The sequence below is a fragment of the Tamandua tetradactyla genome, chromosome 13 (genome assembly GCF_023851605.1).
Source record: "Tamandua tetradactyla isolate mTamTet1 chromosome 13, mTamTet1.pri, whole genome shotgun sequence".
Taxonomy (NCBI): Eukaryota; Metazoa; Chordata; class Mammalia; order Pilosa; family Myrmecophagidae; genus Tamandua; species Tamandua tetradactyla.
The window spans coordinates 61,677,385-61,696,053 of NC_135339.1; the positions used below are offsets into that span (position 1 = coordinate 61,677,385).

Here is an 18,669-nt window from a genome sequence, read left to right on the forward strand (position 1 = left end):
GACCTGCCCATGGCCCCTTTCATCATTGAATAAAACCAGGTGTATCTAACCCTCTAATTCCACTTTGGAGGAAAAAAAACACCCCAGGCAAACAAAGGGTTGATTTCACTAAAGTAAGGGATACTGATCCCTAAATTAGGTTAGGATACCACAGTGGTCCAGGACCGGGAGGAGTATAAAAACAAAGGAGACTGAAAAGGAGAGTGATAATGAAGGATGAACATGAAGTCTTGCATGTCAATCACTACACAGACACCAACAAAAACCATGAACAGCAACTCAACACAAAATACTTGTCTTCAAGAGGATATATATCATGCTGATAAAAATTCCTTTTGCAGAGAATAAGAGCCAATCCTTTTCACATTTAGAAATTAATCATTACTTACGCAGGCAATTTTAAGGAGATGCCATATTTCTTTCTGCCTCTTCCCCTGCATAAACATGACAGTATTGTCAGCTTCTTTGATGTTACTGAGGGCCACTTCCACTTTGGGGAGTAGATCAATAATCTTCTGCTTACAGCCCAACAATTTGCTGGAGAGATCAAATCAGTGTCAGATACTTACACATCCCCCAAGACTATATCCCATGTTCCCAAATCCAGTGGGAGGAATAAACCACAATCAGTACCAGATTTAATGAATGATCTCTAAACCACAGCAAACAAACAGGACATATAAATGCACACAGCTTTGGCCAAGCTACCCAAGGCACTGCCAGAATTCTCCTGGATTTAGTATATTTACCAAAGACAAACAGGATATTCTAAAAGGAACATATGTACCTGGCTTTTCAATAGGGGGTCTAAAATAATTTTTTTTTATTTACCTCAGATGACCAAACAGCTCCTTGAGAACACGGTCCTGGCTCTGCACAGTGTGCACAATGATCTTCACCATCTCCGTGCTGTCACTGTACGAGTGATCTACAAAAGGCGTCAGGCAGTGAAAATCACCTCTCTTTAGCATGAACACATCAGTCTCCAAACAAAAAAATTTCTCAAGAATTCCTAAAGATTTGAAACTAGTTTAACGACAACATCTCCATTTAAATTCAAAATTGAATTAAGATAAAAAGATTTAAGAGTATATATTATAAATCTATAAATTATTTAAACTACGTATATGTGTATATGCATAATGTATATATCAATTTATCAATATATCATCAGGGTCCTTAGTTGCCTGTGCTTGAGAAGAACAGCCGTGGCTATCTTTAATCCATAGTAACCCAAGCCCCAGACACATAAGCAGCCCACTGACCAACAGACCAACTTTTTTAGGATGATTAACATCACTTATTTAGAAATAATGGAAGGAAGCTCTTGCCCCAACTACGTTGCTTGTAATTTCATGTTTATCCACCTGTTTATAATCCATGAAAATTCTAAAAAAAATATCTGACTTAAACCAAGTCTGAAGTTCCAATAAAGGGACCTGTAGACTCCTTGAAAGTTTAGTTTGGAGTAGTATGCTATCTTTTTTTGTTGTTAATTTTTTTTTAATTAATTTTTAAACTTTTTTTAAAACTATGACAAGAAAGAAACACATTCTTAACATATGAACATTCCATTCTACATATATAATCAGTAATTCACATTGTCACAGTTGCATATTCATCATCATGATATTTTCTTAGAACATCTGCATCAATTCAGAAAAAGAAATAAAAAGACAGAAAAAAATCATACATACCATACCCCTTACCCCTCCCTTTCAGTGATTTCAATGAAATTGAAACTTAGCATTTCAATCTAAGTTTATTTTAACATTTGTTTCCCCTATTATTTATTTTTATTCCATATGTTTTGCTCGTCTGTTGATAAGGTAGATAAAAGGAGCATCAGACACAAGGTTTTCACAATCACACGGTCACATTGTGAAACTATATCATTATACAATCATCTTCAAGAAACATGGCTACTGGAACACAGCTCCACATTTTCCCGCAGTTCCCTCCAGCCTCTCCACTACATCTTGACTAACAAGGTGTATCGTGACTAACAAAGTGTATCTACTTAATGCATAAGAATAGCCTCCAGGATAACCTCTCGACTCTGCTTGGAATCTCTCAGCCATTGACACTTATTTGTCTCATTTCGCTCTTCCCCCTTTTGGTCAAGCAAGTTTTCTCAATCCCTTGATGCTGAGTCTCAGCTCATTCTAGGATTTCTGACCCACGTTGCCAGGAAGGTCCACACCCCTAGTCACGTCCCATGTAGACAGGGGAAGGGCAGTGAGATTGCTTGTTGTGTTGGCTAGAGAGAGAGGCCACATGTGAGCAACAAAACAGTTTCTCTTGGGGGTGACTCTTAGGCCTAATTTTAAGTAGGCTTGACCTATCCTTTATGGGGTTAAGTTTCATATGAACAAACCCCAAGATTGGGGGCTTAGCCTATTACTTTGGTTGTCCTCACTGCTTGTGAGAATATCAAGAATTCAACTTGGGGAAGTTGAATTTTCCCTCTTTCTCACCATTCCCCAAAGGGGACTTTGCAAATACTTTATTATTCACTGTTCAAACCACTCTGGGATTTGTCAGGGCATCACTCTGGACAAACCAACAAAATCTCATGTCCTACTCAAGGTTCCATGTACTTATGGTGTTCAATTAAGCTGTCTACATAAGTTATATTAGGAAATGCACTAGTGAATATATAAATTTTGTATCAAATAAACATTTTTTGCTTTAGTCTACACATAAGTTAAAATTTTAAAATATTAATTACTATCAATTTTCAACACCCTGCAGTAATGACATTCCTATGTTCTTCCTCATGCAAAAACAATTTTTAAAATTTGTACATTTAGTCACTATCATTATACACTCTAGGCATTCCTAGATTATACCATCTCAGTCTTTATCATCTATCTTTCTTTCTGATTTCATTTATGCCTCCAGCCCTCCTCCCTCTATCACTCTCACATTCAGCTTCATTCAGTGTTTTAACATAATTGCATTACAATTAGGTAGTATCGTGCTATGCATTTCTGAATTTTTACAATCAGTCCTGTTGCACAATCTGTATCCCTTCAGCTCCAATTACCCAATATCTTACCCTATTTCTATCTCCTGATGGTCTCTATTACCAATGAAATCTTCCAAGTTTATTCCCTAATGTCAGTTCATATCAGTGAGACCATACAGTATTTGTCCTTTTGTTTCTGGTTAATCTCATTCAGCATAATGTCCTTAAGGTCTATCCATGTTGTTATATACTTCGTAACTGTATTCTGTCTTACAGCTGCATAATATTCCATCTATGTATATACCACAGTTTGTTTAGCAACTCATCTGATGATGAACATTTGGGCTGTTTCCATCTCTTGGCAACTGTAAATAATGCTGCTATAAACATTGGTGTGCAAATGTCCACTTGTGTCCTTGCCCTCATGTCCTCCGAGTAGATACCTAATAATGGTATTAATTGCCAGGGTCATATGGCAATTCTATATTTTGCTTCCTGAGGAACCGCCAAACTGCCTTCCACAGGGGCTGTACCATTTGATATTCCCACCAACAATGGATAAGTGTGTCTCTTTCTCCACATCCTCTCTAGCACTTGTCGTTTTCTGTTTTATTGATAATGGCCATTCTGGTGGGTGTGAGATGATATTTCATTGTGGTTTTGATTTGCATTTCCCTAATAGCCAGGGAAGCTGAGCATCTTTTCATGTACCTTTTGGCCATTTGTATTTCCTCTTCTGAGAAGGTTCTGTTCAAGTCTTTTGCCCATTTTGTAACTGGGTTGTCTGTCTTTCTGTTGCTGAGTTGAACAATCTCTTTATATATTCTGGATACTAGACCTTTATCTGATATATCATTTCCACATATTGTCTCCCTTTGTGTAGGCTGTCTTTTCACTTTCTTGACGAAGTTCTTTGATATACAAAAGTGTCTAATTTTGAGGCATTCCCATTTCTTTCTTTCTTTCTTTCTTTCTTTCTTTCTTCAGTGTTCACACTTTGAGTGTAAGGTCTAAGAAACCACATCCTATTATAAGATTTATAAGATATCTCCCTACATTTTCTTCTAACAGTTTTATGGTCTTAGATCTAATGTTTAGGTCTAGTATGCCATCCTAAAGCAAACTGGCAGCTGACATACATCATTAAACAGGGTTGTTATGTGCTTACAGCAAGTTCTACAGTTTACATAGATGCTACCTCAGAAAAAAGTTACCAGCATTAATTGTTACATTTCAGGAATTGGCTATTTAAATTTTAAAATATTTGAAGGTTGCTCATGGATCATGCTGGTATTTTCATTGGACAGTAATTAATCCTGAACGCAAAAATAATCTGCAATACCTGCCTGATTCACTGGCTAGAAGACTAGGAGTTATGAATGTTGATTAAAGAAGGGGAAAAAAAAGGAATCAGAGTTGCTCTATTTGAAATCTTAACAACTTCTATTACTTAAATTATTATTTTGCCAGTATCTTCAACTTATTTGGCCTCTTATTCTAATTCCATCAGCAAGTTACTTCCTCCATTGAAATCCTGAACTTCTCAAAGTCATCCATGGGGGCTGGGATCAACTTTTCCAATTTTTGTTAAGATTGAGATTTTTACCTCTTCCCATGAATCACAAATGTTCTTAATGGCATCTAGAATGGTAAATCCTATCTAGAAGGTTTTCCAAATCCATCAGAGGAATCACTATCTATGCACCAACAGTCTTATGAAATGTACTTCTTAAATAATAAGACTTAAAGGTCTAAATGACTCCTCAATCCATGGGCTGTGGAATGGCTATTGTGTCAGCAGGCATGACAACATGAATCTCATTGCATATCTCTATCTGAGCTCTTGAGAGACCAGGTGTGGTGTTAATTAACAGGAATATTTGAAAGGAATCTTTTTTTCTAGGAGTAGGTCTCAACAGTGGGCTTAAAAATATTCAATTAACCATGTTTTAGACGGTTTGTGCTGCTGTCCAGGATTTGTCATGTCACTTAGAGCACAGGTAGAAATAGATTTAGCATAATTCTTAAGGGCCCTCGGATTTTTGGAATGGCAAATGAGCACTGGCTTCAACTTGTTAAAATCACCAGCTGCATTAGTTCCTAATAAGTAAGTCAGCCTGTCCTTTGAAGTTTTGAAGCCAGGAATTTACTTCTCCACTCCAATTATGAAAAATTCCTGGTTGGCATTTTCTTCCAACAGAAGCCCTTTGTCTACATTAAAAATGTGTTGTTTAGTGCAGCCACCTTCATCAATTATCTTAGCTAGATTTTCTGAATAACTTGCTGCAGCTTCCCAATCAGCACTTGCTGCCTCACCTTGCACTTTTTATTTTTTAAGCATGTATCAGCACTTTGTTTTCATTTTAATGCAATTTCACTGAAATATACTCACACACCCTGCCGTGTGAAGTATATAATCACTGGCTCACAGTATCATCACATAGTTGTGCATACATCCCCATGATCAAAGTTAAAACATTTCCATAACTCCAGAAAAGAAATAAAAATAAAAAAGAAAATCCAAATCCTCCTATATCCCTTATTCCCCTCTATTACTGACTCACTGTATTGGTGTGGTACATTTGTTATTGACATGATAGAGTGTTACAATATTACTTTTAACTATAGTCTATAATTTGCAATAGGTACATTATTTTCTCATACACCCCTTGTTTTAGGTTTCTCTAGAAAACAGAGCCAACAGAAGATATGGGATTTATAAAGTTGTCTCATGCAACTGTGGGAATGGAAGAGTCCAAAATCTGCAATGTGACATATGAGTTCTGGGAAGATGGTGGAATAGAATAGATCAAGTTCAACCCTGCTCCAAGGAACAGTAGAGAAGGGACAGGAGGGCATCTGAGATAGGAGAATCTTCTGCACCACACAGGGTGGCCCTGGTTGCAAAAGCTGAAGAACTGAGAAGCAGAGAACCAGAGACCATCCATCTGATGCAAACAGCCTAATTCAGAAGCCAGGAGCCCCCAGGAGTGCACCAACAAGGACACAAGGAATAGGAAATAAGCCAAGCTGCGATCCTTGAATGTGCTACCCTCACCAGTGCAGCCCCGCAACCCCTGATTCACCCCACACCCCAGGCACGTGAACCCCATCACCGGCCGCATTACCCATGCTCAAAGCGCCCCCGCCCAGCCCCTCCAACCCCTCGTGCACCTACCTGCCCCACAACCCCACTCCATGAGCAGGCACACCTACCCCAGCTCAATCCACCTCTCCTGTGCAAATGCAGTCTTGTCCCGCCTCTACTGAGCCCTACCTCCCAGTCCCTGTCCCCAGGAAGCAGTCCCAGTACAAAGCCTTCAGGGGTGGGGGGGGTGGGGGGAGCATCCATACCCAGGCTACACCCACCCCCAGCCCATACAATCATGCAGCCCCACCCTGCCCTCCCTGAGATCTGTGCATACGTACATCAGTTTACGGCATTCCTAGATCTGCGCATGTCTATGGCCCCGTCATACCCCACAGCTCTGGGAAAGTGTTGACAAGCTTAGCCAGGTCACATCTGCCCCCAGCGCACTTAGGTGCAACGCAGATCCACCCACTGCCCTAGCTCTGAGCATGTGCAGAAAGGGCCCCGTGCCCTAGACCAGTGCACACCAGGGCCCTGCCCCCAGATCCACGCACCCGCACAACCACATCCTCCCCCACCACCGGGTGCCCACACTTACAGGCATCAGTGTTGCATTTCCAACCTGAGCCTACACCTGCACTGCAATGCATCACTGCACTTTGTGCCCTGCCCCACACTCTGCATCCTGCTCCACATCCATCCCTCAAATACAAGGCTTTAGACTACCGAAGGAAATCACCTTCCAAAGTAAACTAATCAAGACATTTACATGCCACAGACAGCAGCAGATCACTAAACATATCATGATGCAGACAGATATAGCCCAGCCTAACATCCAAACTAAAACACCAGAGGAGACAAGGATGGTGGAACAACTAATCAAAGATGTTCGTATAACTCTACTAGATAAAATAAATGGGATAGCTAATGACATAAAGGAGATCAAGAAGACACTAGAATAGCATGAAGAGAACTTTGAAATAATAGAAAAATTGATATTACAGAGATTAAAGATACTGTAAACTAAATAAAAAACATACAAGAGGGCAGGCCACGGAATGCTTGCCTGCGATGCCAGAGGACCCGGGTTCGATTCCTGGTGCCTGCCCATGTAAAAAAAAAAACAAAAAACAAAAAACATACAAGAGACACACAATAGCAGAAATGAAGAGCCAGAAGAAAGATTATGCGAACTAGAGGACAGGATAACAAATTTTGAACACTCAAAACAGCAAATGGCAAAAAAAGATGGAAAATTTTGAATTGGATCTCAGGGAAATGATGGACAGAACAAAGTGCACAAATATAAGAATCACTGGTGTCCCAGTAGAAGAGAAAAGTAAAGGGCTAGGGAGATTAGCTGAGAATACAATGAGGGAAAACTTCCCAACCCTTATAAAGAATACAAATAGGCAAGTCAAAAAAGCTCAATGAACTCCAAATAGAATAAATCCAAAGAGGGCTTCCCCAAGACACGTATTAATCAGTCTGTCAAATGTTGAAGACAAGCAAAAAATCCTGAAAGCAGCAAGAGAAAAACAATCTATTACATACAAGGGAAACCACATAAGACTGAGTTCAGACTACTCAACTGGCACTAAAGAGGCGAGAAGGCAGTGGAATAATATAAGATCTTGAAAGAGAAAGATTTTCAGCCAAGAATTCTGCACCCAGCGAAACTGTCCTTCAAAATTCATGCAGAGATTAAAATTTTTACAAACAAATAAATCCTGAAAGAATCTGTCAACAATGACTGGCCCTACAAGAAATACTAAAGGGAGTTCTGCCAGTTGAAAAAAAAAGGCAAGAGAGGGAGGTCTGGAGAAGGGCACAGAATTAATGAGTACAAAGTAAGGGTAGCTTGATAAAAAAGATAAAGAGGAAAAAGAATATATAGATCTGACAAATAAAATCCAAAAGATAAGATGGTGAATTCAAAATCCACAGGGCAGGCTCTGAGGCTGGCAGCTCCAATGAAGAGTCAGGATGAACTCCAAAGGAGAGGCTTGCTAGCTGAAGAAGCAGTGAAAAAGTTTCTCTTTTTTCTTAAAAGTCTTCAGCTCACTGGATTATCTCATTGGTTGGAGGCATGCCTTATTTGATCGCACATGTAATCAGCCACAGATGCAATCAACTGACATGATTTAATACACCCACCTTTTGGTTTATCAACCAACCAGGAAATACCCTTGCAGCAACAGTCAGGCCAGTGCTTGCCTGACCAGACAACTAGGCATCATCACTTGGCAAAGGTCACACCAGACCTAATCATCACACCCCTCTATTGTTATACTCCCTGTAATAGTGTCATTCATTTTTAGTTCATGAAAGAACTTTTTAATATTTGTACAGTTAGTCATGGATACTGTCCACCACAAGATTTACTGTGTTATACAGTCTCATGTTTCAACCTCAACTTTCCTTCTGGTAACGTACATGACTCCAAACTTCCCCCTTCCACTACATTCACACACCATTCAGCACTGTTCATTATTCTCACAATAATGTGCTACTATCACCTGTGTCCATTTCCAAACATTTAAGTTCAACCTAGTTAAACATCCTGCACATATTAAGCAATTGCTCTCCATTCTTTAGCCTCAACCGCTATCCTGGTACTCTATATTCTATATTTTATTATAACTAGTTCACAACAGTAAGATCAGACAATATTTGTCCATTTGTGTCTGACTTACTTCACTTAACATAATGTCCTCAAGGTTCATGCATGTTGTCATATGCTTCAGAACTTCATTTCTTCTAATTGCTGAATAATATCCATTATATGTATATACCACATCACCTTGTACTTTTATATAATGGAGATGGCTTCTCTCCTTAAACCTCATGGACCAACCTCTACTAGCTTCAAACTTTTCTTCTGAAGCTTTTTCACCTCTTATTCTTCATAGGCTTAAAAAGAGTTAAGGCCTTGCTCTGAATTAGGCTTTGGCTTACAGGAATGTTTGGCTGGTGTGATTGTTTATCCAGACCACTAAAACTTTCTCCATATCAACAATAAGGCTGTTTCACTTTCTTATCATTCATGTGTTCACTGGAGTAGCACTTTTCATTTCCTTCAAGACCTTTTGCTTTGCATTCACAATTTGGCTGTCTGACACAACAAGCCTTCGGCCTATCTCAGCTTTCAACATGCCCTCCTCACTAAGTTCTATCATTTCTCGCTTTTGATTTAAAATGAGAGACAAACAACTTATCCCTTCATATGAACACTTAGAGGCCATTATAGTGTTATTAATTGGCCTAATTTCAAAATTGTTGTGTCTCAGGGAATAGGGAGGCCAAAAGAGAGGGAGGGAGCCAGCAGAACTACCAGCTGGTGGAGTGCGGTTGGTGGAGCAATCAGAACACACACAGCATTTATTGATTAGGCTCACCAATGTATATGCATACAGTTCGTTGCACCCCAAAACAATTACGATGGTAATAACAAAGACCACGGATCACAGATCACCATAACCGATATAATAATGATGAAAAAGTTTGAAATATTGCAAGAATTACCAATATGTGACACAGAGACACAAAGTGAGCACAGGCTATTGGAAAATTGGTACCGACAGGGTACCCACGTAGTTCAGTGGTAGAATGCTCACCTGCCATACAGAAGACCTGGGATGATTCCTAGCCCATGCACCAAAAGACTTGCTCAACACAGGGTTGCCACAAATCTTCAATTTAAAATTTAAGACTCTTGTTTTTGTTCTTTTAACAATTTTGGTATATAGCAAAGTAGGGCACAGACTTCACCTCTTATTTCTTCTGTAACCCTTTAAAACAAATCAATTTTTAACTAAAGGATAATACTTTTCAGGTCCATGATACTTTATAGTTTTCAAACATTTTCACCAACATAATCTCAAATACAATGTCCCAACATACTCACTGAGTTAGGAAAACTAGACAGAAGGGGGAACTGAAGTTCCATTTTGCAGAAGGAGTAACTGAGGTTCAGGGAGACAGATGATTTGCCTGAGGTGGCTTAGTAAAGTGCCCAATCTAGAATTCAAGCTTCAATGCCCAATCCAGTACTCTTTTCAGTAGATCATGCTTTGCACTCAGCAGGTGCTCAAAAGAATGCATTGTTTGGCTAATGAAACATTTGTTCAGTGACCAGTGCAGATTATCAGAAATAAAGCATAGTTTTCAAGTTTTTCACACCTGAAACCTATAGCATCATAATATCCAACCTCTCTAATCCTAAACAGTTCACAGAACATATGAGCACTTATTCTTTCCATCTTTCCACACATTCTCTTGCTTCCTCTTCCCTTTTCTAAGTTCCTTTTTTCCCCTCTTCCATTATTTCCCCTTACCTTCCTTTTTAAAACTTTTCTACTTCAATTTGTTACCTTCTCTTTCTAATTTCTTAAGATCTCACAAACTTAAAGCTGTAGTACTATAAACATCCCAATGGCAATACCAAAACTGGAATTGATTCTGCACTTGTTTCAAATCCAGTCCCCTAGATTTGTTAGCTAGTGATGATTCCCTAAAATGCCTTCTGTACATCTATCAAGTATATTGTGATAAAAGTGTCTTACCTGAAGGTCTGTGCTTTAACTGCTTATATAAATCAATGGCACATTGCTCCCTACAAAAGTAAAAACATGTTTCTATGCATCAAGGTAATTTAATGACTACAGTAATCTACAACTTGAAATAAACACTGATTACTTGGATAATGATCCCATTTTAAAGCAAGAACATAGTGCCTGTGAGGATTTTCACTGAGTAATAAGCAAAAGCATTTCACTGAATAATAAGTAAGAATTATACAAATTCTTAAAAACAAGTTTAACATATATGACATCTACACTGATCTATCATCACATATACAACATCCCAGCACCAGAAATTTTTAATGGGCAAAAATCATGGCCATGATCAGAGAAAAGAATAGGAAGTTCCTAATCTAAATATGTAGGAAGTTAACCTCATTTAGGGCACTGAAGAGGCATTAAACTTTGGACCAAAAATTTGGTAGGTAGAGAAATAGTTGATAAATTAGCAAACTTGGAAAACTCTTCTTAACATTCATATGAAAAGATGCTTTGAATCTAAAATCTGTTCTGTATCTATTTGCTGAAGTGTACTTTGAAAATCACTGCTTTTTCTTTCTTGTCTTTGTATATATTTGTAGTTAACAATAAAAACCTTTTTTTTTTAAAGAAAAGATGCTTTGATTAAAAAGGCAAAAAAGGCCAACCTAAAGAGTTATTTCCAAAATCTCCTGTGACTGAGAAAAAACTTTCCATTTAAATATGATGCCAATATATTTGGGAAAAGAAAAACAATAGAAAAGAACCAGAGAGGCTTACTCTGCAAAATGTAAGCAGAAAGAACAATCTGTTACAAAAATTACAAACTCCAAGACCCACAACACAAGTACATTCTTACAGAGATTCCATCAAGTCTCCCTGACGTCTTCCATAGGGGCTCTTCTGTAGCTCCATGATTTCAGTGTGCAGAGACATGATCTGATCCTCTAGGTAGCCAATGACACCAACCTTAAATATGATGAACAATAAAGGAAATGACAAGCTCACAACCCACAACACAGAACCGACTGCAGACCTTAAGGGCAGAGAATGACTTGCTGAGGCAGTAGGAGGACTAAGTGATTTTATGTAACATAGGTTTTTGTTAAAGCTCTTTTATCCTTCAAAGTCTGAAGCTTAATCTTTCACATTGGAACATACTTATTCCTGTGCTCCTCTCTTTTCTCTCCTAGTAACGGTAAACTACTATCATTTGTTTTCTCCTTCTGAGAAGCAAAGGGTTACTAACTAAAAAGTTAGGTGTCACTAACGAGACAGAAAAAAAGAAACCACCAAAATCATTGGTAATATTTGTATTTCAGTACTATGATTTTCACTGTCTTTTGTTCCTGACTGCCTTGATAAGGACACAGAATAATAAAGATACTGATTTTCCCACCCTAGGATACCAACTGCCACTCCATTCATGTCCTCAACTTAGCCAACAAAAGTACGTAACTATTTTGGCATCAAGGAGAGCAACAATCTAGTGGAATTATGGACAGATGTACAGGGTAAAAAAAGAATCTGCTATCTAGAGAATGATCTGTACTTAGGTGATCATAGTAATTTATTGTCCTAACTAGGATAAGCTTGATAGTGAAAGGAAGTATTATCGATAATTATGGTAAGACAGCAGGTGTAAATTAGGACTATTCCAGGTAAAGCAGGATGTGCAATCACTCCACTTAAATCAGTCATAAAAATAATTGTGATAACTACCACTACTATTGATGCTCATTTAATCCTCACAATTTTATGCCCCACTCCAAAACCCTTGTTCTTATCTGCAAGGTACTTACCACTATATTCACAAAGCACCTAATAGATCTTTGTCAGATATTCAGGAAAGACATGAAAAAGATTTTTTACATATCAAAGCAAAAAGGCAATTCCTAAGCACAGAAAATGAGCTCATTGATTTTTACCTCAGTATAATGAATGGCCTTTTCTTCCATTTCCTTCCATGCTTTTAACATTTTTTCTGAGGCTTAAAAAAAAAGTTTGAATTAGTTTTCTAAGAAATAGCCATAGTCTTTATAGTGTTTGATTTAAAGCAAAACAAAACATGTTCATGTATTACATCTATAGTCAAAGATATTGTAATGAAATAATTAGAAAGTTTTGTCATTCACTAGAATGTCTATAATATTATCACAAATAAAAATAAAAGTTCAATCACAGGCCCTGGTCGAGTAGGTAAATTTACCCATCCAACTGGATATTAATGATCTTTTATTCTGAGATATACATCTCTTACTCAGGACAAACATACAAATAGTCGCTGTTTCTCATAAAAAAAGGATTTGTTCATGAGAGAAAACAAACGCTAGTGATGACCCCTTCGGTTTATTCAAACTTTAACTCTGCATTTTACATTTCCTGAGTACATCTAAAAGTAGTTAAGTCAAGTCAAATACTGAAATTCTGAACGCTTTATGTAGTAAAAACCAGTGGGACTCCACGGAAGCTGGAAAGAAACTAACCCTGGAATTGAGTTTTTAATTGCAGCAAAGATTCCCTTGGCTAAGAAGACACCCCAGTACAGATTTTGTATCTATTTTTAAAATGAAGTTAGAAATACACGGATTCTTAAATCACTTCCATATTTTTCTGAAGCCAAGCAATTTTAGACCAGTTGTGGAAAAAAAAGATACGTAAATTTGCTCAATTTAAGAGTCTATCAAAAAAAGTAGAATGAAAATTCAAAACAAATAAACATGGTTTAATGATTTATGGTTATTTGAGTTGTTCTGTCTCTTGTTTTAATGTGAATAACTCAATAAGTGAAATATCTGGCTAAGAGTCAAGAAGGAATGATAGCAGATGTTTTCAAGAGACTTTTACACACATTACCCAAACACTTACATATCCCATACGTCATCTGCTCACTATATCTCTCCAAGTCAAGCTGAATGCTTTTATGAAAAAACTCCAATTTAGCTTTCAGTTGTTGAGATGCTGAGATCAAAGTGTTCTTCATTTTCGTCAAGTTAGCATTATATCTCAGAAGACTTAACCTAAACCATAGCAAAAAAAAAAAAGATATTAGCATTTCAGAAACGAAACACTGAACGAAAATTTAAAAATATAAATTGCCATAAGCTCTAAGCCTGTTTCTATTATGAACCTATGAGAAATAGCTTATCTTTAGAATCTAGTTTCAAAAACCTTCTTACCTGTGATGTTCTATAATAAAACAAGCTTCTTATACTAGAACCACTCAGGAACTATTCTCAAGCCATTGCAGTTGGACAGTTACAGACCATTAGTAAGAATTCTTTAAGTATGATTAGAATGTTACATTTCAAATTGGCCCAATATTGTAGTAATGCATGGAATACTGACTGTTGAAAACTTGTTAAGATTAATTTCTGAGCATACAATGCACATGACATTGTAGTTATAAACAAAAGAATCTGCTTACATTGCTGCTCTTTGTCCCTGGAAGAGTCTACTGTAGTCTTCTTTTAGCCCAGATACATAGTGCACTGCTTCAGCCCATACTTTACGCAACTGTATAATTGGTAGCTGTATTTTGCTGTCCTGTACTATATGCAAGAAGAAGGGAAAAGGGAAAGAGGAATTATTTTTTAAGTATTAAGAGTTCATTTATCACTTGCTGTGATTTCCTGGCCATGCAAATCACATTTCCATAGATTCTACAAAGAACCACTTGTTACAAATTATACATATACTGAGCAACTTCAATACAGCAACTTCTGTTCTAGACACAAGGTGGAAATAAAAATTAAAAAGACATAATCACTACCCTCACAGAGCTTGCAATTATTCCTATACCTGTCTTTCTGTTCAAGCTCCTCCCCAATGAGAGAAAACTGATTTTCTCTCCACTAATTCAAATTCTTAATTTCTATCAAGTTTCATCTCCACAATCCATCAGCCTTTCCTGCCTCTGAATAATAAATTTAATCTTCTGGACCACCAAGCCAGTTCAGGAAAACACACAGGGTCAATAGCAATTTAGTAAGACATGCTTTTTTCAAAGCCAGACACACAAAATTATTTATGACTATCTCTTGCCCTTTCTTAATGAAGGAAATATTGCTTTTCTAAAATCATGTCAGGTATGCTGAGTTCAATGAAATTTCTTTTTAACATTATGGAATTCTCTAAGACTGGAAGAGATTTACCCTACGTTGAGGTGGCACTGTATATCCTCTGCTATTCTCTTTCAGTGAGAACCTTCAGAGAAAGGTTAGGCAGAACCTGCTACATCATTGTTCATACTGGCAAAACACATTATCTGAAGCATACTCAAAATAAATAAATAAATAAAGCTCTGTATGTGGAAAAATATTTGTCTCCTCTAATAATTATAAATACATTAAGCTAATCTTTCTTCTATTCCTACACTTCCTCCTGTGGCTTCCTACGATAGATTAGATAGATAGATAGACAGATAGGCAGATAGATAGATAGATAGAAAATAAAGCACTTAAAGAGATCAACAACAACAAAATATCAAATAATTTAAAATATAAAGTCTGAGAAAACCTAAAAGAAACAATACCAAGTAGCAATGGGCACAACTAATGCCCAGATCTTGGTTTCAAATACTTTCTTTAATTTCTCTAATAAAAGGAACTAGGATTCCTTGGAGAAATGATTGATTCTAGGAAGTGTTAACTGCCCCTACCCCCCAACCCACCCATCTCCTACAAATGCACACTGATGTGGTATATTAAAGGAGCACAGGAGCCAAATCAAAGAACTCCCAATGGCCCAAGCCAGAACAACTTGAGCAATAAAATTTAAAAAAACTACTGGATTATAAACCGAAGTATAAAATGAATATCCATGAGTCCATATTGATACAAATGATTGAGTAAATTAATAAATAGACGAGAAAAGAAAAATCTCCCAAGCAGAATTCCACATAAATTATACAGTTACTTAACCTTAAAAGAGGGCGAGCATAACTCTGACTCCTTAAGTGTGGGCTGAGTACAGTGACTTCCTTCCAAAGAGCACAATGTTGAAACCAGGTGGCAAGACTAATTTTATAGCAGAGAGACTTACAAAACACATCTCATCCAAGTTATCAAGGTCAACAAGAGATATAAATCATATTTACAGTATATACCCTTAATGAGATGAAAATGGCACTTGACTTCCGTGATCTTTCTCTTAAAAAGCCATTAACCTCAGTCTAATCACGAGAAAAAAAAATCAAATTCCAACAGACATGTTATTAAATAAATGACCATATTAAGGTCATCAACAACAAGGAAAGTGAGAAACCATCAAAGCCAAGAGAAGCCAAAGGAAACATGACAACTAAATTTAATGTGGTATCCTGGATGGGATGCTAGATCAGAAAAAGGACATTATATTAAAAACTAAGAAGAGCTGAGTAAAATATGGACTTTACTTAATAATAATGTATCAACAGTGGTTCACTAATTATCACAAATGTACTATACTAATAAAGGATGATAGGAAACACTATGTATGGTAGAGGGCTAGTAATATAAGAACTCTACTGCTTGCTCAATTTTTGTTACTCTACAACTCTTCTAAAATGTCTATTAATAATTTTTTAAAAGATCTGAAGGGAAATTGACTGGAAAGTGAAATGAGTAACTTTTCCAAGGTAAAGGAAACATTCTATATTTTGACTATGGTATGGGTTACACAGGTATATAAATTTGTCAAATAACATAGAACTATAGGATCTTTGCCTTTCACTGTCTTAAACTATACTTCAATGAAAAAAAAAATCCAAAAGAAAACTAATAACAAGTAATGGAGAGAAAAGATTCTTGTTCCTTTGTTCAATTTTGTCTTTGAAATGCTGTATTTTACTTTTGGCTAGACATAAATTGGTCAAACACTTAATTCCTTCAAAAGAAGTAACAATTTTTCTCACTACCTAAATTAAAACATTTGAACATTAAACAGTATTATAGGATAAAATGAAATAAATATTTGAACATTTTGAGATAGTGATGTAACTAATAGAGGAATATCATTGTCCTTTCTGTGAGAGCCCAATTCTCAGCAAAATAAGTCTTCTTGTCTGGTGAATCTACCTTTTGACCTTTCAAACTGAAGTGATGAAGATACAGATAATTTCTACTAGTTAGGCTGAGAGTCAAAATTATATTATTTAAGGTAGAAAATCAGCAGGAAATGGACTATACTTACCAATATAATTTACACAGTCAGATAAACTCCTGGAGGCAAATGGTCCTTCATATACAATCTTACTTTTATCAAACAAATAAACCATATAGCTATCGCAGCCTCTCTGGAAAAAAAAAAGCAAACAATTACAATTCTACTCAAAGGTCACTGAAAAGCTAGGTTCTATAAATATTTAAGCACCAGATTTCCTACTTTGAAATGTAAAGAAGTAGTCAATATGCATTAGCATACATCCTACATATTTAGGGTCTAAATTTTTGTTTGGGGGGGAGGGGGATAAATAACTTGGTAATGGGCTAAAAGTAAAAAACAATTACCAGACCCCCAAAGAGACAAAAGCAAAAAGTCAAAACCACCAATAGCCACATGTGGGAAAACTACTCCACAATTAAAAAGAATGAACTTCTGATATTCTACAACATAGATGAATCTCAAAAACATAAAACCAGATACAAAAGATTACATATGTATGGTATGATTCCATTTATATGAAATGTCTAGAAAAGTTAAATCTATAGTGATAGTAAGTGGATTAGTGGCTGCCTGGGGCCAGCAGAATGGGGACTAACAGTTAATGGACATGGGGGATATTATTGAGGTGAAAGATATGTTTTAAAACTGATTTATGGTGATGGCTGCACAACTTGGTAAATTAACTTAAAAAAAGACTTTGAATTACACATTTGAAATGAGTAGATTGTGGGATATGTAAAATATGTCTCAATAAAGTTCTAAAAAGAAAAATAGAAAAAAAAAAAAAAGGTCATGACCACAATCATATCTTACTATCCACATATCCTCAGGCAGGACATGATGCTCTAACTTCAAGGTTCTAGGTTTCAAGTACAAGAAAGAAAACAAAAGGGGAGAACAGAACCAGCACCAAAAAAGTCACACAAAGTTCAAAACAACAAATGCTCATTTCTATCTTTTTCACCTTGCAAAGCACTAAGAATAGTGACCAGGATAAAACTAAAAGAATTACAAAATATGTACCACTCCCCCAAGGGATCCCAAGTATGCATCACAAAATGCAGCACAAAAGGATAGACTAAACCTACTTAAAATTAGGCCTATGAGTCACCCCAAAGAATCTCTTTTGTTGCTCAGATGTGGCCTCTCTCTCAGCCAACATAGCAAGCAAACTCATTGCCCTCCCCATCTCTACATGGGACGTGACTCCCAGGGGTGTAAACCTCCTGGCAATACGGGACAGAAACCCTAGAATGAGCTAGGACTCAGCATCAAGGCATTGAGAAAAGCTTCTCGACCAAAAGGGGGAAGAGAGAAATGACACAAAATAAAGTGGCAGTGGCTGAGAGATTTCAAACAGAGTTGAGAGGTTATCTTGGAGGTTATTCTTATGCATTTTATAGATATCCCCTTTTCAGTTTAAGGTGTATTACAGAGGCTAGAGGGAAGTGCCGGAAACCGTACAGCTGTGTTCCAGTAGCCATGTTTCTTGAAGATGAATGTATGATGATATAGCTTTCGCAATATGACTATGTGATTGTGAAAACCTCATGTCTGATGCTCCTTTTATCTGCAATACTGACAGATGAGTAAAAAATATGGATTACAAATAAATAAAAAAGGGGGAAAAATGCAGCACATGCAATTCTTCTATGTAAACTGATTTTGTGTACTCTAGATATATAAGAATTTTCTTACAACTCCATCTAGAACACATTGAGAGGCTGGTTTCCGAGGATCCAGAGAGATTCCTGTCTCTGAAAGAAGCTCTTGAGAACCAGTATTTATTCCAGTTTCACGTTCAATTCGAGACTGTAGTGAATGAAGACTTTCATCAGGTGGCAACATAAAAGAAATAATCTTTGCAGAAGTCATATTTAGGATATGTACTATCTGTATAA

General features: G+C 36.9%; 1 protein-coding gene across 6 annotated transcripts in view; it reads right to left on the minus strand.

Annotated features, from left to right (window-relative positions):
• The window catches only part of CHUK (component of inhibitor of nuclear factor kappa B kinase complex), a 93,238-nt gene that overhangs the window by 3,690 nt on the left and 70,879 nt on the right, over positions 1–18,669 (minus strand). For all 6 annotated transcript variants that reach the window (XR_013161688.1, XR_013161689.1, XR_013161690.1 and 3 more), the window contains 9 exons: positions 18,467–18,661; positions 16,796–16,898; positions 14,052–14,175; positions 13,493–13,644; positions 12,553–12,614; positions 11,484–11,593; positions 10,628–10,677; positions 832–928; positions 390–537 (listed from right to left, as the gene is read on the minus strand). Coding sequence is in view for 3 of the 6 variants with exons in the window: in XM_077125733.1 (XP_076981848.1) it covers positions 390–537; positions 832–928; positions 10,628–10,677; positions 11,484–11,593; positions 12,553–12,614; positions 13,493–13,644; positions 14,052–14,175; positions 16,796–16,898; positions 18,467–18,661 (1,041 nt within the window). In the remaining 3 variants the exon portion in view is untranslated. The remainder of the gene's footprint in view (positions 1–389; positions 538–831; positions 929–10,627; positions 10,678–11,483; positions 11,594–12,552; positions 12,615–13,492; positions 13,645–14,051; positions 14,176–16,795; positions 16,899–18,466; positions 18,662–18,669) is intronic.